The sequence below is a fragment of the Chiloscyllium punctatum genome, chromosome 26, assembly GCF_047496795.1.
Source record: "Chiloscyllium punctatum isolate Juve2018m chromosome 26, sChiPun1.3, whole genome shotgun sequence".
Lineage (NCBI taxonomy): Eukaryota > Metazoa > Chordata > Chondrichthyes > Orectolobiformes > Hemiscylliidae > Chiloscyllium > Chiloscyllium punctatum.
Window position 1 is genome coordinate 72,493,212 of NC_092764.1, and position 19,852 is coordinate 72,513,063.

The following is a 19,852-nucleotide window of genomic DNA, read 5'->3' on the forward strand; positions in this document are numbered from 1 at the left end:
CATGGCAAACCACAAAATAGTTTCGCAGCCCTGATTAAATTCACGTCGCTTCCAAAGTTCCTTTCCTCTCTTGTAATCCTCTCCCCCAACACTCGCAAACACAAAATAAAACAAAAAACCTGCCATAGTGTTTTTGACTGAAGTATCCCCTAGAGGAATATTGGTGACAACAGACACCTCACTACAGAGTTATCAATTCTGCACAAGTCTGCTTGCTTTGGAACATTCACTACTACCTTTCATTAAAAAACAGTGAAGTATCAAGGCAAGTCTGCCTTTTGACCATGTCATGACCAACCTGACTATCTCAGAAGTCATCACTAACTGGGAGAAATGGAAGTTTGGACAGGGCTATTGCATGGGGTAAAAACAATGACTGCAGATGCTGGAAACCAGTTTCTGGATTCGAGTGGTGCTGGAAAAGCACAGCAGTTCAGGGCTGTTGCATGTACTAGACATGGTTGATGGGACTTTTTTTTTTGCAAGTCGAAGGAACTGTGTGAGGTTCATTTATTAGTTATGCAAGTAGTTATAGAGTCGTACAGCACAGAAATAGACCCTTTGATCCAACCAGTCCATGCCGAACCTAACCCCAAACTAAACTAGTCCCACCTGTCTGCTACTACATTATCAAGCTTTGATAATAAACGCCTATTTATTTATATTCTTACACAACTTGACACTGGAATTTCATGTGCTACTTGCAATACCTCCTTACAATTTCTGGATGGCACCACTATTTAATGATCTATCCATCCAAAAACCATCCATTCCTCACTTGTCGGTTTGCGAGGATGTTTCCATTTCTCATCAGAACCCTGTTTTTAATACACCACCACTCCAGATATCATTCAGCCTCGACTTCAGTGTAAACTGATGGTGTGAAATTAACTCCAGGATGCCTTTAAAAACCAGCAAAGGATAATTTAACAAAAAACCAATAAGGGAGGAAAGGATGAAACAGGAGAGCAAGCTTGCTAGTAAGATAAAATTGTTTTTTTAAGATATCTAAAACACAAATGGGAGGAGTGGACATTGAATGCTGGGAAATGAGGCTGCAGATGTAGTATTGGGGAATAAAAAAATGGTGGAGGAAGTGAATAGATATTTTGCGTCAGTTTTCACAGTGGAAGACACCATCAGTATACCAGATTTCAAAAGAGTGAGGAGAAAGAGTTAAGTTTAATGGTCTTCACAATGGAGAAATCTTGGGGAAGTTCTAATGTCTGAAAGTGGATAAATCATCTGGACTGGATGGACTACATCCCAAGGTTCTGAAGGAGATAGCTCAGCAGATTGTGGAGGTGATCCTTCAGGAAACACCAGGGCCAGGGAGGGTCCCAGAAGACTGGAAAATGGCTGATGTAACACTCTTGTTTCAGAAGGGAGGAAGGTAGAAGGTTAGCCGGACCTTGGTCATTAGTAAGATTTCAAAGTGGATTAGACTGCAAAGTACAGGGAAGTGCATGGTAAAATAGGGCTGAGTGAGCATGGTTTCGTCAAGTGGAAGTCATGCCTGGCAAATGTTTCAGAATTCTTTGAGGAGTTAAGCAGCAAATTAGACAAAGGAGAGCTTGTGGAAATGATCTAGTTGGATTCTCAGAAGCTTTTGACAAGGTGCTGCACAGATGGCTGCTAAGAAAGATGAGCCCCCATGATGTTAGGGCCAAGGTACTGGTATAAGTAGAGGATTGGCTAACTGGCAGAAGGCAGAGAGTGGGGAGAAAGGGATCTTTTCCAGGAAGGCAGCCAGTGACTACTGGAGGTCTGTGCTGGGACCACAATTATTCACATTATACATTAACGATCTGGACAAAGGAACTGAGGACATTATTGAAAAGTTTGCAGATGTCACAAATTTAGGTGGAGAGGCTAGTAGTGTTGAGGCCACAAGGAAGCTGCAGAAGGACTTGGACAGGTTAGGAGAATGGGCAAAGAAATGGCAGACTGACAATGGCATACAATGTGGGAAAGTATGAGGCTATGCACTTTGGTAGGAAGGATAGCAGTGCAAACTTTTTTTCCAAATGAGGAAAGGCTTTGGAAATCTGAAGCCCAAAGGGTCTTGGGCATCCTTGTTCAGGATTTTCTTAAGGTTAACATACTAAATTAACCTGCAAATGCAATGTTAGCATTCATTTCAAGAGGACTAGAACACAACAGCAGAAATGTACTGCTGAGTCTGTGTAAGACTCTGATCAGGACTCATGTGGAATATTGTGAGCAATTTTGGCCCTCATATCTAAGGAAGAATGTGCTGAATTGGAAGGTGTCCAGAGGAGGTCTACTAGAATGATCCCAGGCTGAAGGGCTTGTCATATGAGCAGTTGAGGACTCTGACCCTGTACCTGATGGAGTTTAGAAGGATGAGAGGGGATCCAAGTGAAATTTAGAGAAGCCTGGATACAGTAGATGTGGAGAAGATGTTTCCACAAGCAGGAGATACTAGGAACTGAGGGCATAGCCTCAGAGTGAAAGAAAGACCCTTTAGAATGGAGATGAGGAATTCCTTCAGCCAGAGGAAGGTTCGTCTGTGGAAGGCTGTAGAGGCCAGGGCATTGAGCATATTAAGACAGAGATAGATAGGCTCTTGATTAATAAGAGGATCAAGGGTTACAGGAAGAAGGCAGGAGAATAGGTTTGAGAAGGCATGATCCAATGGAAGAACAGACTTGATGGGCTGAATAGCCTAATTCTGCTCCCATATCTTATGGTCACTTACTCTAATCTCATATTGCCTACATTGAAAGATCCCAGATGAGCTCTCAAATCTGCCATTTGAGCCACACTCTTTCCACAAGCTGTTAGAAATGTACAAATGACCAAATGAATCAGTAAGTTGGTTACTTTGCTCTAGATTTCACCAAGAAATTAAAACTACTCAGCTGAGAGAAAGTGAGGACTGCAGATGCTGGATTATAAATGAACTTATTCTTCAAGTGGCAAAATGGATTAACTACTATGCAAACCTAAATTACATCTTTAAATCCAAACACACATTCATTCACAAATGGGAGCCACAAAACACACAGCTCTACAGAAATGAAATGGGTGAAAAACATTGGTAAAAATGGAACAAGAGTTTTGTAAATGAAGAGTCCAAAAGACAAGAGTGGAATGAGGTTGCTTTCTCTCATTTCTTGCCATTTTTGGTGGCGAGATCATGTTGCTTTCAACAAGAGAACAATGGAAGATTCTCAAGTTGGCAGCTGAGTAGTTGGGGTCGGGAGAGTGTGGTGCTGGAAAAGCACAGGTCAGTCAGCATCTGAGGAGCAGGAGAACCAACATTTCAGGCATAATCCTGATGAAGGGCTTATGTCCAAAACCTCAATTCTCCTGCTCCTCGAATGCTGCCCGACCTGCTGTGCTTTTCCAGCACCACACACTCTACTCTGATCTAGTCCTCACTTTCTCCTAGCTGAGTAGTTGGGCTAGCTCTTTGCTCAAGTTAGAAATTCTAATTTTCAGAGTTTGAGTGTTGATTTATTTTCTCTAATAGAGGTTAAGAGAGAGAGAGACTTGTCCTTGCTTACAGACTTTCTGGAGATTTGAGTGCAACTGCCCCCTCAGGACTATGGCAAACTGCAAGTTAAAAATCCAAAAGTTGTTGCTAAGCAGTTTTTCAAACCAAGGTGCCAGCTTGTGTCACAGAAACATCAAATTCAGCTTCTCTCGAACTTACATGACCTTGGCATGACCAATAAGTCGTCATTACACAAAGACAAAATGACAAACATACCTGGTACGTTCTCTGTAACACTGAATTATCTAAAGTTACACCTTTCGTGGTTTCTATTCCAAAAAAATGTGGTCTTTACAACTACAATAGGTGTTAGATATCAATAAGTCAGAATGTTTCCTTTTCAAAATTCAGTTCACAGATTTGGATACAAAATCTAGGCTTTAGTTCGGCCAATATGTTGAACTGAGATCACATCTCCTCTCTCAGGTAAACATCAATGATTCCACAGTACAATTTTGAACAAGAATAGGGGAGCCCTGACCAGCGTCCTGTCCACTGTTAATTCCTAAACTTGCAACATAAACAGATTACCTGGTTCTTACTAGTTTGAAAGATCTTGTTGGTTCAACTTCCAATCACATTTCTGAGATTGCAATACTGACTTCCTTTCAAGATGACTTCACTGGACATAAAGCCCTTTGAGACACCTTAAGGACAGAACAAACCCATTCAACCACAACTGGAGATGGTGCTGTGGGTGGTCAGGATCAATGGCTTCAAGCAGAAACAAGAATCACCTTTTCTCCTGCTTAGATCCAAATAACACAAGAGCATTGTGCCAGTTTATGTTAACTTTTATGAAAGCTTCAAGTTTTGAATCCCTATGCCTAATTTTTTTCCATTTGAGGAAAACTCTGAGTTTTACAACACCATTCAAGAAAAATGCTAGAATTAGTCTTCAGCGAGGACCATTGCTAGTTTGCTTCACATTCTCTTTGGTTCAAGCAGATTGCTGGACCCAAGCTACGCTGAAATGATATTTACATACACACATCCAAAACAAACATTGTGCCATCTCTGCCAAGAACATGCTCTCAAGAAAATAGGCTCTGGCTCAATAAGCTTACACTAGAATATACGTTTTCTCACTTTGTTAGTTACAATCTAGAGAACCTGGAGCAGAATGAGGGACCATTCATTCTAGTGAGCTTGTCACTTGAGAACACAACAATTCCATCCTCGCATTGCTAACTCTGGGTAGACAGATAACCAATGTTTTCACTCAACAAAAGGAGGAAGGAGACCTTCATTTCTGTAAGAGAAAGTGAGGACTGCAGATACTCAAGATCAGAGTAGAGAATGTAGTGCTAGAAAAGCACAATAGGTCAGGCAGCATACCAGGAGCAGGATAATCAACATTTTGGGCAGAAGCTCTTCATCAGGAACTCAATAGAAAGAGAAAGTAGACTTACATTTCTGTAGTGCCGTTCATGCCTCTGGATATCCCAAACCTCCTTACATTCAACAATGCACTTTCTGAACAGTGGCAGTGTAGAAAAACATGACAGCTGACCCACATGATTAAAGACATGACCACATCCCTTTGGCATTACTGACATTACTCAAAGGCTAAATATTGGCCATGAAACTGGAGGAAACACTGATCTCTATGGAACAGAGCAATCTCATTATTACATTTGCCTCAGGGTGTAAATGTCTCCCTGGGAGTTTGACAAGTCCAGCAATGCAATACTCCCTCAGTACTGCACTCGAGTGCTCAGTTGTGTATTCAGGTTTGCGAAGTGGAGCCTGAACCAATGATCTTCTGATTCAAACAAGATACAACGAGGCCCATCCAAGCTATGTTTTAATTACATAGAATAGATTCACATAGCAAGGAAACAGATCCTTCGATCCAGCTCCTGTACATGAGAGCTTGTGACAGAACAACCTCATGGAAAAGAAAGCTATTTCTGTGACCAAGAACAGGTCTGGGTTTTTCAGATCAGATGAGCAGCAGAATAAAGTTGTCTGGTCAACTTAAACCACTAACATCCTGAGATGTGTACTTTGCTGAATGTTGCAACAAAAGAACTGTGCAGCATCCTCCATAAAACAACTTCCTCCACTGTGACCCAATTTGCAGGATGAAGGGCCCACTGTTTGTTCAAAGGTGATATACAAGATAGAGCAAATGGCTGACATCCACATTGCCTACTGTGAACTCAGCTGTTTTTGTACAGTCAGAAAGTTCCCAGTAGAGTGTTTCATCATGCTTGGTAAACAAGACTTACCACAGTATATACCAAGGAAATGAACCTGGATCCACTTTAAACATAATGTGGTTGTCTAATAAATCTCCCTCTGGGACAGACTGGAAAATAACTGGTTTCCAGTCTGCAAATATGAGAATTCCCAAACAGTGCCACCAGCTTGCCCTCCAGCTGATATCCAAGGAACAAATTAACTTTGGAGACAAAAACACTGATTTAACCACTCTGTGCCCAGTAGGGCAGCATGGTCGCACAGTGGTTAGCACTGCTGCCTCACAGAGCCAGAGACCAGTGTTCAATTCCTGTCTCAGGCGACTGACTGTGGGGAGTTTGTACATTCTCCCTGTGTCTGCGTGGGTTTCCTCCGGGTACTCTGGTTTCCTCCCACAGTCCAAAATAAATGTGCAGGTTAGGTGAATTGACCATGCTAAAATGCCCATAGTGTTAGGTGAAGGGGTGAATGTAGGGGAATGGGTCTGGGTGGGATGCGCTTCGGCGGGTCGGTGTGGACTTGTTGGGCCAAAGGCCTGTTTCCACACTGTAAGTAATCTAATCTAATCTAATCTAATAATACCACTTCACTTTGGAATAGGATTTTCTCATCTGTGGTGGAAAAGATAGCGACAGCTCAAAAGCCCAAAGCCAGTCTAGATGAGACAGTCAGTTTAGATGACAGATAAACTAATAAATAACTTTTATTAGTAGCAAGCTTTGAGAAGATTTGTAGCTCTGATTGAGGAGCAGTTTCTATCTCTAAGTACACCATAACGTTAGTCCTTTGGAGTAGAACAATCGAACTATGATCACAGACTAAGAATAGATTTAAGAGTGGTTACAGCTGCTGGCCTGCTGTGCGAGCAACACATCTTATGCCCACACCTTCCAGCTTTCCCTTTTTTACTTTTGTAGACAATAATCCAACTCCACTCCCCACCCCACCCCCCAATACCTCAAACAAACTTGTAGTCCAGATTCCAACTACTTGCACAGAGAAGTTATTTTCCTCCTGTTACCATTACTTCTTTTGCCAATTACTTTAAATCTGTGCCCTCTGGCTTTTCATCCTTCCAAAGGGATCAGTTTCTCTCCATCTTGATCCCAAACCCATCATGATTTTGAATACCTTCCTCAATCTTTGCAACCTTCTCTTTCCCATGGAAAGCAATTCCAGCTTCTCCCATCAGTGTGTCTCTGGGGCCATTCTCATGCATCTTTAGTGAAGCTTATAGATTCATGCAGTGCAGAAAAGGCCCATTGAGTCTGCACCAACATAACCACTATGTAAGGTGCACTAATCTCAATTTCCTGCACTCTGTCTCTAATGGCTTCACATTCTTGATAAAATGTGATGCCCATAACTGGACACAATATCACAGTTAAGGCCAGACTAGTGTTTTATATTGGGTTAAAAAAACTTCCTTGCTTTTGTACCAGATGCTTCGTTTACAAAGTCCAGAATGTCATATGCTTCATTAATTGTACTTAAACCTGCTACCTTGAATAATGCACGTACACACATATCCAGGTCCTTCTGTTCCTGGGACGGAGACACACCCACACCTTTGCTTTGTACATTTCTTCACTTTCTCTCTGCATTCTTCCAACCAAAATGCATTAAATATCCTAACATTTAATATGAACTGACTGTGGTGAGGCTGCTCCCAGATTTACACTGGCAAGAAATGCAAATGTGCAGCTAATGTGTTATCAAGGCTTATTAGAATAACAACAGCCTGTATTTATCTAGTGTCTTTAACATAGTAGAATGTATCAGATACTGAGCCACTTAAAGTATAACAGCATGTGAGCAAAAGCCTGGTCAAGGAGGCATGTTTCAAGGAGTACAGTAGAAAAGGAAAGAGAGATGCACAGGTAGAATTTAAGGAGGGAATTCCAGAACTTTAGCTCACATGGATTAGATTAGATTAGATTAGATTCCCTACAGAATGGGAACAGGTCATTCCACCCAACAAGTTCACACCAACCCTCCAAACAGTAACCCACTGAGACCCATTCCCCTAACCTGCACATCATTTGGGACTGTGGGAGGAAACCCATGCAGACACAGGGAGAGTGTGCAAACATCACACAGACAGTTGTCCAAGGCTAGAATCAAACCCGGATCCCTGGAGCTGTGAGGCAGCAGTGCTAACCACAGTGCCACCCATTTAGCTTATTATTAAAGTCAATTCTGTGACATGAAAGTCCCACGAATGGCAGTTAGACAAAAATCCTGAAATCTGATGCTGCCAGACTCAAATGCAAGATCATATTTGCGATGTAACAAGGATATCATAATTTAGCTTTCACAAAACAGCAAGCTATGAGTGGTTACAGAGCATGTGAGTGTACCAAGGGACTGGCACACTTTGGCTTCAATTTGCTTCATATTGAAGATCAAAGGAAAAAGATGGAGCTTTATGGACTGGGGAGGTGGTGTGTGGTTGGGGGGGGGGCGGTGGATTGGTTTTGGCGAGAACCATCAAATAGTTATTACTATACCATGGATTAAGAGATAGGCACTACATATTAAATACTTAGGGAGGGGTTAAGGGAGAATAAAGGATTTAATTCATGCCTCAATTTTACAATAGCCATATAATGAACAGTTTTATATGTCTGATCCTTCAATGCGTTTCTACGGATTAAATTTACTTCAAAGGAGTCTAATGCGTCACTCAGTGGCTATGGCTGGAAAACGTTTAATCTGTTTAAAAGGCGATAGAAGAAATAGTTGTCCTCTTGAAAGCCTTCATCCATCTGTCACTGTAAGAAGTCTGCAGACTCATTTAGCACACGCCATTATGTCAAAACATTTCAAGGTGTTTCAAATAAACCTATTCTGATAAAACCTTTACACTAGGGAAAATGGTCTGCATCAACTCACAGCTTTCAAGTTTATGTAGTTTCTTTAAAAAAAAGTTTGCTTTAGAGATTATTGTCCATACTTCCTGACTTGGCGATTAATGACTTCCAACTTCTTCCCAACAAAATACAAATCGACATAAGATGGTTAAGTTTATAAAAAGGGCGCTGTAGAAGTGAGGAGAGCACTTCAATTTGTGTAAGAGCACAGAAATAGGAAACATGAATGAAAGAGTCACCAACACACTGAGCGAGGAATTCAGAAAAATAATGCCTTCAGCTTCAGAATGGCAAGGAAGGGAGCTCATGACAACAGGAAGCAGTTGAGATAAAAGAAAAGATATATTTAAGAAGCTGGATAAGAAACTGAAGGAGACAGAATGCAAGGTTATGTTGATGGAGTTTAAGATGGATGAGAGGAGGCTCATTTGCATCTGAAGCTGGAGCTGAGCCAGTTGGGCTGAACACCATGCTGTAAATTCTATGTACTTCTAATGTACATATGCTCTGAACTTTCTTTACAGGCCAGTTATACAATAGCAGACACGTCAATGCAATGGTTGCACTAAATGAATGACATAAAAAGACTAATTTAACACTGAAACCAAGTTAATAATCTGACTGCAGTCTGCATTAGACCACATCTAAACCATGAGGCATGGGGCCTGGGGCCTCAAACTGAGATGTTAAGCCTGGGTGGACAAAGTGAAAATCAGATGCTGTTCCCTCACCCAGACAGATACACTTCGCCACCAGACAAAACATCAAATGTAAAGCTGCGCTTTGCACCCTCACCTTTTGGAGAGTATACACTTCGGGAATTACTCAGGCGTTTGAGTAAAGGTTTCCAGTGTCAGAATTGCTGGTTGGAGGTTAAACATTAAATGGGTTTTGAAACTTCGATATCTTTCATTCAAAACTGATGACAGCTATCCGTATGATCACAGAGTTGGCATCAGTCACAACCAAAAGGTCACAATGAATGATAACAAAAGCAACGGAAATGCTTTTCTTATTGCAGCTGTCAATCCTGATGTTTCTTCAGACTCCAATCAATTGAGAATTCAAAACTAATGAGGTACCTGACTGAAGCCATCAAGCTAGATTCTCCAAGATTCTTCTTGGCAGCTGACAAGTCTGAATGGAGGCATACAACAGACATGAGAAAACTGGCCGCTGGGGTCAATCATCGACTCAGCCTGACCTCAACCCAAACTTCGCTCGAGGAAGATCAATTCCAAAATTCTATCTTACAAAGTCATTCCTTCACGTGATAACCTGGCTCAGCAACAAATTGCAGCTTCTATTTGGTTTCACATTCCTTGAGGAAATTGTCAGTGTAGAGGAGGGGAAAAAAAATGGGACTTTCTACCAGAAATCTAAGCAGAAGCAAAATGATTAACATGTGCATGAGTCCCAGCCCATTGGAAGCAGTGAAACAACGTCAGGTATTAATCAAGTTATTTAGGCTAACAATTTCAGTCAATATGTTTGGTAATATAACAGAAAGGAATTTTGTATTTTGTTTTACCAAAACAGCTGCTGAGGTGTTTGAAAGCAAGGCAAATTTAGTTTGGATTTAAATTGCTCCTAAGTACACCTGTAAATAACTGGTGCTGTCTATAATATGAATGAGCCAGCACTTGTTCTGTTGCCAAGGAGCTTTGAAATTCTCACCCTGGCTTCCAAATACCTGAATTGCTCTTCCCTGCCTCTGTAACCTCCTCCTGCTGCACAACTTCTCAAGATCTCTGCACAAGGTTACATTACAAGGAGTCCAAGGAGAACTAGCCATTTGGATACATAATTGGCTCAAAAGTATGAGACAGAGGGTGGTGGTGGAGGGTTGCTTTTCAGACTGGAGGTTGGTGTCCAATGGTGTGCCACACAATGATCAGTGCTGGGTCCACTACTTCCTGTCATTTATACAAATTATTTGGATGTCATTATAGGAGATATAGTTAGTAAGTTTGCAGATGACACCAAAATTGGTGGTGAACTGGACAATGAAGGTTACCTTAGAGGAAAACAGGACCTTGATCAAATAAGCCAATGGGCTAAGGAGTGGCAGACAGAGTTTAATCTAGATAAATGTGAAGTGCTACATTCTGGTCAGGCCTCAGACACTTAATGGTAAGCTCCTGGGGAGTGTTGCTGAACAAAGAGGCCTTGTAGTGCAGGTTCATAGTTCTTTGAAAGTGGAATCGCAGGTAGATAGGGAAGTGAAGGTTGTGTTTGGTATGCTTGCCTTTATTGGTCAGTGCACTGAGTGTAGGAGTTGGGAAATCATCCTGTGGCTGTAGAGAATATTGGTTAGGCCACTTTTGGAATTACTGCGTTCAATTCTGGTCTCCCTACTCAGAAAAGATTTATAAGGATGCTGCCAGGGTTGGAGGGTTTGAGCTATAGAGAAGCTGAATAGGCTGGGGCTATTTACACTGGAGCATTAGAGTTGAGGAGTGACCTTATATCAAGTTTTATAAAATCATGAGGGACATGGACAGGGTGAAGAGTCATGGTCTTCTCCCCAGGTTAGAGGAAACCAAAACTACTGGGCATAGGTTTAAGGTGAGGGGGGAAACATTTAAAATATACTTAAGGGGTAATGCTTTCGCACAGAGGGTAGGGAGTGTGTGGAATGAACTGCCAGAGGATGTATGGAGGCTGGTACAAGCACAACATTTAAATGGCATCTGGATGGGTGTATGAATAAGAAGGGTTTAGAAGGATATGGGTCAAGTGCTGGCAAATGGGACTAGATTAATTTAAGATATCTGATTAGCATAGACGAGTTGGACTGAAGGGTCTGTTCCCATGCTGTACATTTCTATGACTCTTTCAATCATGGGCACTGTCTCTTCTTGATTCTCATCACTCCACCATCAGTGGTTGCAACATCAAATGTCTGGACCCTAATCTCTAATTTCCTTCTTAAAATCTAATAACGTGACCAAACCGGTTATCATATGCTCTATTATGTCTTATGACAGTTTGCCCAATTTTGTCTGATAATATTCGTGCCGACTTTTTATAACGTCAAAGGCACTTTAGAAACACAAGTGGCTGTTGTTGCCGTGACCTGGAAAGGTCAGTGTGGTTTGGATTCCTGCAGGTTTAGCCAGGATCTTCAGGTTCTGCAGTCAGAAAACATGCTTTCTCTTCAGTTGTAAATAATGGTTATAATTTGACTGCAATATTAATTTCTTCCAGAGATCGGACTTTGAGAGAACTAGGTTAAAAGGAGTTTTTGGTTTTAGAAGTATCTGGTTTTCTGAGCAACCCATTGCAATTCAGTTCTTGCTAGTCCAAAAAAAATTACAGCTCCTTTTTAAATGTAAATATCCATTCAAAGGAAAACTTATCAGCCATTTTCTTTGGCAAAATTGAAAGAACTGCAGATGCTGGGAATCAGAAACAAAAACAGATTGCTGGAAAAGCTCAGCAGGTCTGGCAGCATCTCATAGAATTCACAGAATCCCTATAGTGTGGAAACAGGCCATTTGGCCCAACAAGTCCACACTGACCCTCTGAACAGTAACCCACTCAGACCCATTCCCCTATTACTCTACATTTTTCCAGACTAACGCACCTAACCAATACATCCCTGAACACTATGGGGCAATTTAGCATGGCCAATTCACCTAACCTGCACATCTTTGGACTGTGGGAGGACAACTATGCAGACACGGGGAGAATGTGCAAACTCCACACAGACAGTCGCCCGAGGCTGGAATCGAACCCGGGCTCTGATGCTGTGAGGCAGCAGTGCTAGCCTGAGTTATTGTGCCACCTGTGCTGCAGAGAGAAATTAGCATTAACATTTCGAGTCAAGTGATCCTCCTACGAAACGGATTTCTCTCCACAAATGCTGCCAGACCTGCTGAGCTTTTCCAGCAATTTATGCGCTTCTGATTTTCTTTGATACATTTGACATGGTGCAGTTTTGTAACATTTTAACATTTACATTTTGCTGTCCTAACTCTGACCACATTGAGATGTGCCCCAACTCAAAGACACTCCATTGAACTTTACATGGATTGTGCTCTTGTATTAATTTTGAGTTTTACTTTTGTCGCTAAAAGCACTGAACAACACATATTTTAAATACAAAGAAATGAGTGAGTTAACAGAACCACTCAGTACAGCCTATAACATGATGCTGTTGGTATTGTAGTGCAGAGCTACTTTACATCTATTGAATCAGAGTGAACATAGAACATAGGTACAGCAGAAGGCCATTCAGCCCTTTGGGCCTGCTCCACTATTCAGTGTGATAATGGTTGATGATCTAACTCAGTACCCTATTCTTGCTCTCTCCCCATACTGTGATCCCTGAGTATCACACCCAACTCTTTCTTTGAAAACACATTTGGCTTACCCACTCACTGGGTGAAGAAATATTTTTTCGCAGTCCTAATGGCTATTCCACATCCTTTAACTGTGACTCCTGGTTCTGGACTGTCTGGTGAGCGGGAACATTCATTCTTCCTGTCTTTACCCTCGATAGCCCTGTCAAAGTTTGATGGGTCTCGGTGATACCTCCTCATTACTCTTCTAAACACCAGTGAATATAGTCCTAACCGATCCGCTCTCTCCCGTGTCAATCCTGTCATCCTGGAATCAGTCTGATAAACCTTTGTTACACTCCCTCCATGGCAGAACATTCATCCTCAGATAAGGACACCAAAACTGTACGTAATTCTCCAAGTGTGGTCTCACCAAGGCCCTGTACAATTGCAAGACATCCCTACTCCTGCACTCAACTCCTCTCACTATGAAGGCCAACATACCATGTGCTTTCTTCATCGCCTGCTGCACCTGCATGTTTATTTTCAGTCACTACTGTGCAAGGACACCCAAGTCACATTGCAAATCTCTCTTTCCCAAATCAATTGCCTTTCAAATAATAATCTCTCTTCCTGTTCATGCTAACAACATGGATAACCTCACACTTATTCACATTATACTTCATCTGCCATGTCCTCGCCCACTTGCTCAACTTGTCCAACTCACGCTGTAGCACCTCTGCATCCTCCTCACAGTTTGCCATCCTAGCCAGTTTTGTGTCATCTGCAAACTTAGGTATATTAAATTTCAACCCCTCGTCTAAATCATTGATAGATATTGCTAATTCTGGGTTGCAAGCACTGACCCCAGGAGTACCGCACTAGTCACTGACTGCTACTCGAGAAAGACCAATTTATTTATAGTTTGATTCTTGTCTGCCAACTAGTTGCCTATGCACATCAGTACACTACCACCAATCAACACTGCCTCTTATCTGCCCAGCTCCAATGTTCCGTTTTTGGTGTTTGGTGTCAGTATGCCAATTGCAGCATTGACTTTTGGTTCCAGAAGTCGCTGCCATGCATGGACCTCAGAAGACCACACAGTTGGTCTTCTGAGGTCCTTGCAGTTTAATTTTACAAGCTAATATCCAATGTGGCATCTTATCGAAAGCCTTCTGAAAGTCCAAGTAAACCACATCCACTGGCGGCTCCTTCACAATTCTACTGGTTACATCCTCGAAAAATTCCATTACATTTGTTAAGTATATCTTCCCTTTTGTAAAGTCTTGCTGACTCAGTCTGATCCGGCCACTGTTTTCCCAAGTACTCGGTTATTAAATCCAGTGAGCTGAATATAGCAGGTGGAGACATTATTAATTCTCAGATCACACTGATCTCCACAAACATGTTTGGTGAATCAAACAGCTTCCAGCACATTGAGGTAACAACTCAAAACTGGAATTGGAACTTTTAACATTCAAGCACTGGACACATGTTCATAAAGCCAGAGTCTTTGCTGCTCACCTCATCTGACTCATCAGAAAGTGTCTTCAGCAACATGGGAAAGAGGCTGTCTGTGTGCCGGAACATCTGAAATGTAAGGAAGAGTTTCATTAAGAAGTATAGCAACAGTTTTACCTTGACAAAATACGTACACTACAGTTTCAAGCTTTTTTAAACTTTTAATGTCTGCCTTTGGCATTCAGGCCCAGGCTGACTTCAAAACAAAGCACACTACAACCTTCTGCCTCAGCCCCTTTCCAACACCACAACTCCAAGCTAAGTTGAATTTGAGGGGCTTGGTCATCAAAGGAAGAGAATCAAGCTTCCATAGTGCATCCTGCAGACTATTCCGGATGCAGGTGTAATATGCTCATGGTGGAACAGACACATTTTAAGACCAGTAGCTGAGGTATGGATCAAACTGCATTGTCTTGGGTAGTTTTTTTTTTAAAAAGGAATTTCATTTCCAGGTGCCAAAATAGCAGCTGAGTTTGGAAATGGAAATATAATGGTTTTCTAGCATAGAGTAAGGTGGCAGAAAGCAGAATGACAGAAAGACAGATTCAGGTGACCTGACCTTGAACTGATAGCCAGTTCAGATTTTGCTTCCCTAATTCAAATCAGCAACCACACTTTGCACAAAGTCTGAAGCAATACTGCAATTACTTGGACTTGGTGTAAACAGAAAGTCTGAGCCCTGCTCTGAACTTTCCCAGGAGGAAAACCAGCTCTGAGCAGCGAAAGCCAGGATCGGAAAATACAACTGAGCTTCTATGAGAAAATGGAGCTATTTCCTAACAATCTCCTAAAAGCACATTCCCCCATTTCCATACAATGCTCTTTGCACATTGCAGCAATTTAAAGCAATTTGCATTTATTTGGACCTTTTAATTGCATCAAGGCATCCTAAAGTGATAACAGTGAATCAAATACTTTGTAAAATATAGTAATTGGTAAAATATAGATTGGTAATTTGTGCACAGCATGTTCCCATTAAACAGTAGCATGATTATCCCAGATATCCTGTAATTTTTTTGTGATGTTGGCTGAAAGATAAACATTGGCCAGAACACCAGGTATAACTTCCATTCTCCTCTTCATAACTTGTCTGCCTTCTCAGGTGAGCAGAAAGCTTTCAGTTTGACACTTCTGAGAGTGGCTATGACAGCACCGCACACTTATACCGTCAGTCAATGCTTAACACATCACATTCGCTGAGTGCTTGTAGACCCCATCTCACATTTGTATTTCACTGATTTTCATACTCTCCTAACATGCAGTTGAACCCTTCAACATGAAAGTTCAATCTCTTTGACACAATACACACAAAATTTATTTTTCTCCTTAAAGTGAGCTTTAAGTCAATTGGTAGGTTCCAGCTCAAAATGCAAGGAGACTATGCACTTCATTAAATTCAGTGTGAGGCTATTCCATGTCTAAGAATGAAGCTCATTTTCATTTTTGCTTAGTGATAACTGATGCACATATCTCTGTCAGACGGAGCTAGAGTTGTCCAAAGACTCAATAGTCCTGATGGTAAATGTTTAATGGGAATCTGAAATCAAATTAGACTGACAAGCAATTCAATTTATTGAAGGATTAACCTGTTAATTACAGGCCCCATTCAAGGCTTTCCTAAAGCCAATCAAACCACGACAGAAGGGCTGCAGCTTGAGGCTGCTTATCTCACAACTCCGGCAGCGTTAAGTATTAGCAAAAGCAAGTTCAAAGGCTTTGCTTTTATTAGTTAATGACAGCTCTCCAGAGGGATCAACCTTTGGCTTGGTTTTTACTCTGTTTTTGCTGCACTTCAATCTTAGCATGCACTTCTCATCTATAACCCAATTCTGGATTAATTAAGCTACATTTTGTCACAAGGAAGTAGAGCGTGGAGCGACTGAACGTCATCAATTATAGCAGATGTCTATTAAAATGCATTTCAATTACTTTATGAGCCAGAGTGATTAGCAACTAAACCTTGAGCTATGGTCAGTTCAAACAAAAGGATGTAAGAAATAGAACGCTCTTGTGTAACCGTGATTAGTGTCCCTACCTTGGTCAGGAGGCCAGAGTTCAAATCCTACCTGTGGATTAAAAATATCTACAGGAAATAGGCACAGGTGGTGGCCACTTAGCCCCTCAAGCCAGTTCTGCCTTTCAACAAAATCATGGCTGATCACCCTCAGGTCTTAACCACACCTTCCCATTTGCCCTCAAGTCCCCAGCATTTCAAAAACCTATCTTCCTCCTCTTTAAACACTTTCAGTGATCTAGCCTCCACAATTGCCTAATGTGGTGCCATTATTTAAGAAAGACTGTAAGGAAAAGCCAGTGAACTATAGACTGTGAGCCTGGTCAGTGGTGGGTAAGTTTATGGAGGAGATTCTGAGAGACAGGATCTGCATGCATATGGAAGGCAAGGACTGATCAGAGACAGGAGAAAGTGAGGACTGCAGATGCTGGGGATCAGAGCTGAAAAATGTGTTGCTGGAAAAGCGCAGCAGGTCAGGCAGCATCCAAGGAGCAGGAGAATTGATGTTTCGGGCATAAGCCCTTCTTCAGGAAAGAAGAAGGCATGCCAAGCAGACTAAGATAAAAGGTAGGAAGGAGGGACTTGGGGGAGGGGTGTTGGGAATGCGATAGGTGGAAGGAGGTTAAGGTGAGGGTGATAGGCCGGAGAGAGGGTGGGGACGGAGAGGTCAGGAAGAGGATTGCAGGTCAAGAAGGAGGTGTTGATTCTGAGGGTTGGGACTGAGATAAGGTGGGGGGAGGGGAAATGAGAAAGCTGGAGAAATCTGCATTCATCCCTTGTGATTGGAGGGTTCCGAGGCGGAAGATGAGGTGCTCTTCCTCCAGGCGTCGTGTTGCCATGGTCTGGCGATGGAGGCGGCCAAGGACCTGCATGTCCTTGGTGGAGTGGGAGGGGGAGTTAAAGTGTTCCACCACGGGGCGGTTGGGTTGGTTGGTCCGGGTGTCCCAGAGGTGTTCTCTGAAACGTTCCGCAAGTAGGCGGCCTGTCTCCCCAATGTAGAGGACACCACATCATGTGCAGTGGATGCAGGAAATGATGTGTGTGGAGGTGCAAGTGAATTTGTGACGGTATGGAAGGATCCCTTGGGGCCTTGGAGGGAAGTGAGGGGGGAGGTGTGGGCACAAGTTTTGCATTTCTTGTAGTTGCAGGGGAAGGTGCCGGGAGTGGAGGTTGGGTTGATGGGGGGTGTGGACCTGACGAGGGAGTCACGGAGAGAGTGATCTTTCCGGAATGCTGATAGGCGAGGGGAGGGGAGGGAAATATATCCTTGGTGGTGGGGTCTGTTTGGAGGTGGTGGAAATGACGGAGGATGATACGATGTATCTGGAGGTTGGTGGAGTGGTAGGGGAGGACCAGTGGGGTTCTGTCCTGGTGGCGATTGGAGGGGCGGGGTTTAAGGGCGGAGGAGCGGGAAGTGGAGATGATGTGGTGGAGAGCATCGTCAACCACGTCTGAGGGGACATTGCGGGGTTCAAGGGCGGAGGAGTGGGAAGTGGAGGACATGCGGTCTTCAAAGACTGCAATTTCCCCTCAGACGTGGTTGACGATGCTCTCCACCACATCTCCTCCACTTCCCGCTCCTCTGCCTTTGAACCCCGCGTCTTCAATCGCCACCAGGACAGAACCCCACTGGTCCTCACCTACCACTCCACCAACCTCCAGATACATCGTATCATCCTCCTTCATTTCCGCCACTTCCAAACAGTCCCCACCACCAAGGATATATTTCCCTCCCCGACCCTAATCAGCATTCCGGAAAGACCACTCTCTCCGCGACTCCCTCGTCAGGTCCACACTCCCCATCAACCCAACCTCCACTCCCGGCACCTTCCCCTGCAACTGCAAGAAATGCAAAACACCTCCCCCCTTACTTCCCTCCAAGGCCCCAAGGGATCCTTCCATATCTGTCACAAATTCACCTGCACCTGTACACATCATTTACTGCATCTGCTGCACCTAATGTGGCCTCCTCTACATTGGGGAGACAGGCTGCCTACTTGCGGAACGTTTCAGAGAACACCTCTGGGACACCTGCACAAACCAACCCAACCGCCCCGTGGCTGAACACTTTAACTCCCCCTCCTACTCCGCCAAGGGGATGCACGTCCTTGGCCTCCTCCATCGCCAGACCATGGCAACACGACACCTGGAGGAAGAGCGCCTCATCTTCCGCCTCGGAACCCTCCAATCACAAGGGATGAATGCAGATTTCTCCAGCTTCCTCATTTCCCCTCCCTCCACCTTATCTCAGTCCCAACCCTCAGACTCAGCACCGCCTTCTTGACCTGCAATCTTCTTCCTGACCTCTCCGGCCTATCACCCTCATCTTAATCTCCTTCCACCTATCGCATTCCCAACGCCCCTCCCCCAAGTCCCTCCTCTCCCTACCTTTTATCTTAGCCTGCTTGGCACACCTTCCTCAGTCCTGAAGAGGAGCTTATGCCCGAAACATTGATTCTCCTACTCCCTGGATGCTGCCTGACCTGCTGTGCTTTTTCAGCAACACATTTTTCAGCACTGATCAGAGATGCCAACATGGCTTTGTGCATGGAAAATTTTGTCTCACTAGCTTGAGTGTTTTGAAGAAGTGACAAAGAAGGCAGAACATTGTCTGTATGGACTTCAAAGTATTTGACAAGATGCCGATGGAGTGGTTAGTAAGATTAGATCACATGGCATCGGTGAGCTAGCCAATTGCATATAAAATTGGCTTGAAGGTAGAAGACAGAAGGTGGTGGTAGGGGATTGTTTTTCAGACTGAAGACCTGCGACCAGTGGTGTGCCACAAGGATTGGTGCTAGGTCCACTGTTTTCGTCATTTATATAAAATGATTTGGATGTGAATATAGGGGCATGGTTAGTGAGTTTGCAGATGATGCCAAAACAAATGGTACAGTGGACAATGAAGAAGATTATCTCAGAGTACAACGGGACCTCGGTTAGATGGTCCAATGGTCTGAGTAGCAGCAGCTGGAGTTTAATTTAGATAAATGTGAGTTGTTGCATTTTAGTAAGGAAAACCAGGGCAGGACTTATACACAATGGCAGGGCCCTGAGACATGTTGCCAAACAAAATGGCAGGTGGCCAGGTGGATAGTTTTTTTCAAAGTGGAGTCACAGGTAGACAAGGTGGAGAAGGCGGCTTTTGGCCTTCATTGATCAGAGAACTGAGTATAGGAGTTGGGACATTATCTTGCAACTGTACAGGGCACTGGTTAGGCCATTTTTAAACTATTGTGTACAATTCTGGGTGCCCTTCTATCGGAACAATGTTGTTAAACTTGAGAGAGTGCAGAAAAGATTTACGAGGATGTTGCGAGGACTGGAGGGCTTGAGTTATAGGGAGAGGCTGGGACTATTTTCCCTGGAGTGTCAGAGGCTGAGGAGCACGGATAGGATGAATAGCCAAGGTCTTTTCCCTTGGGTG

The 19,852-nt window shown here is 43.2% G+C and overlaps 1 protein-coding gene across 2 annotated transcripts in view; it reads right to left on the reverse strand.

Moving 5' to 3' along the window:
• Positions 1-19,852, reverse strand: part of vac14 (vac14 homolog (S. cerevisiae)) — a 345,026-nt gene that overhangs the window by 235,827 nt on the left and 89,347 nt on the right. For both annotated transcript variants that reach the window (XM_072547648.1, XM_072547649.1), the window contains one exon: positions 14,415-14,480. In XM_072547648.1, the coding sequence (XP_072403749.1) occupies positions 14,415-14,480 (66 nt within the window). The remainder of the gene's footprint in view (positions 1-14,414; positions 14,481-19,852) is intronic.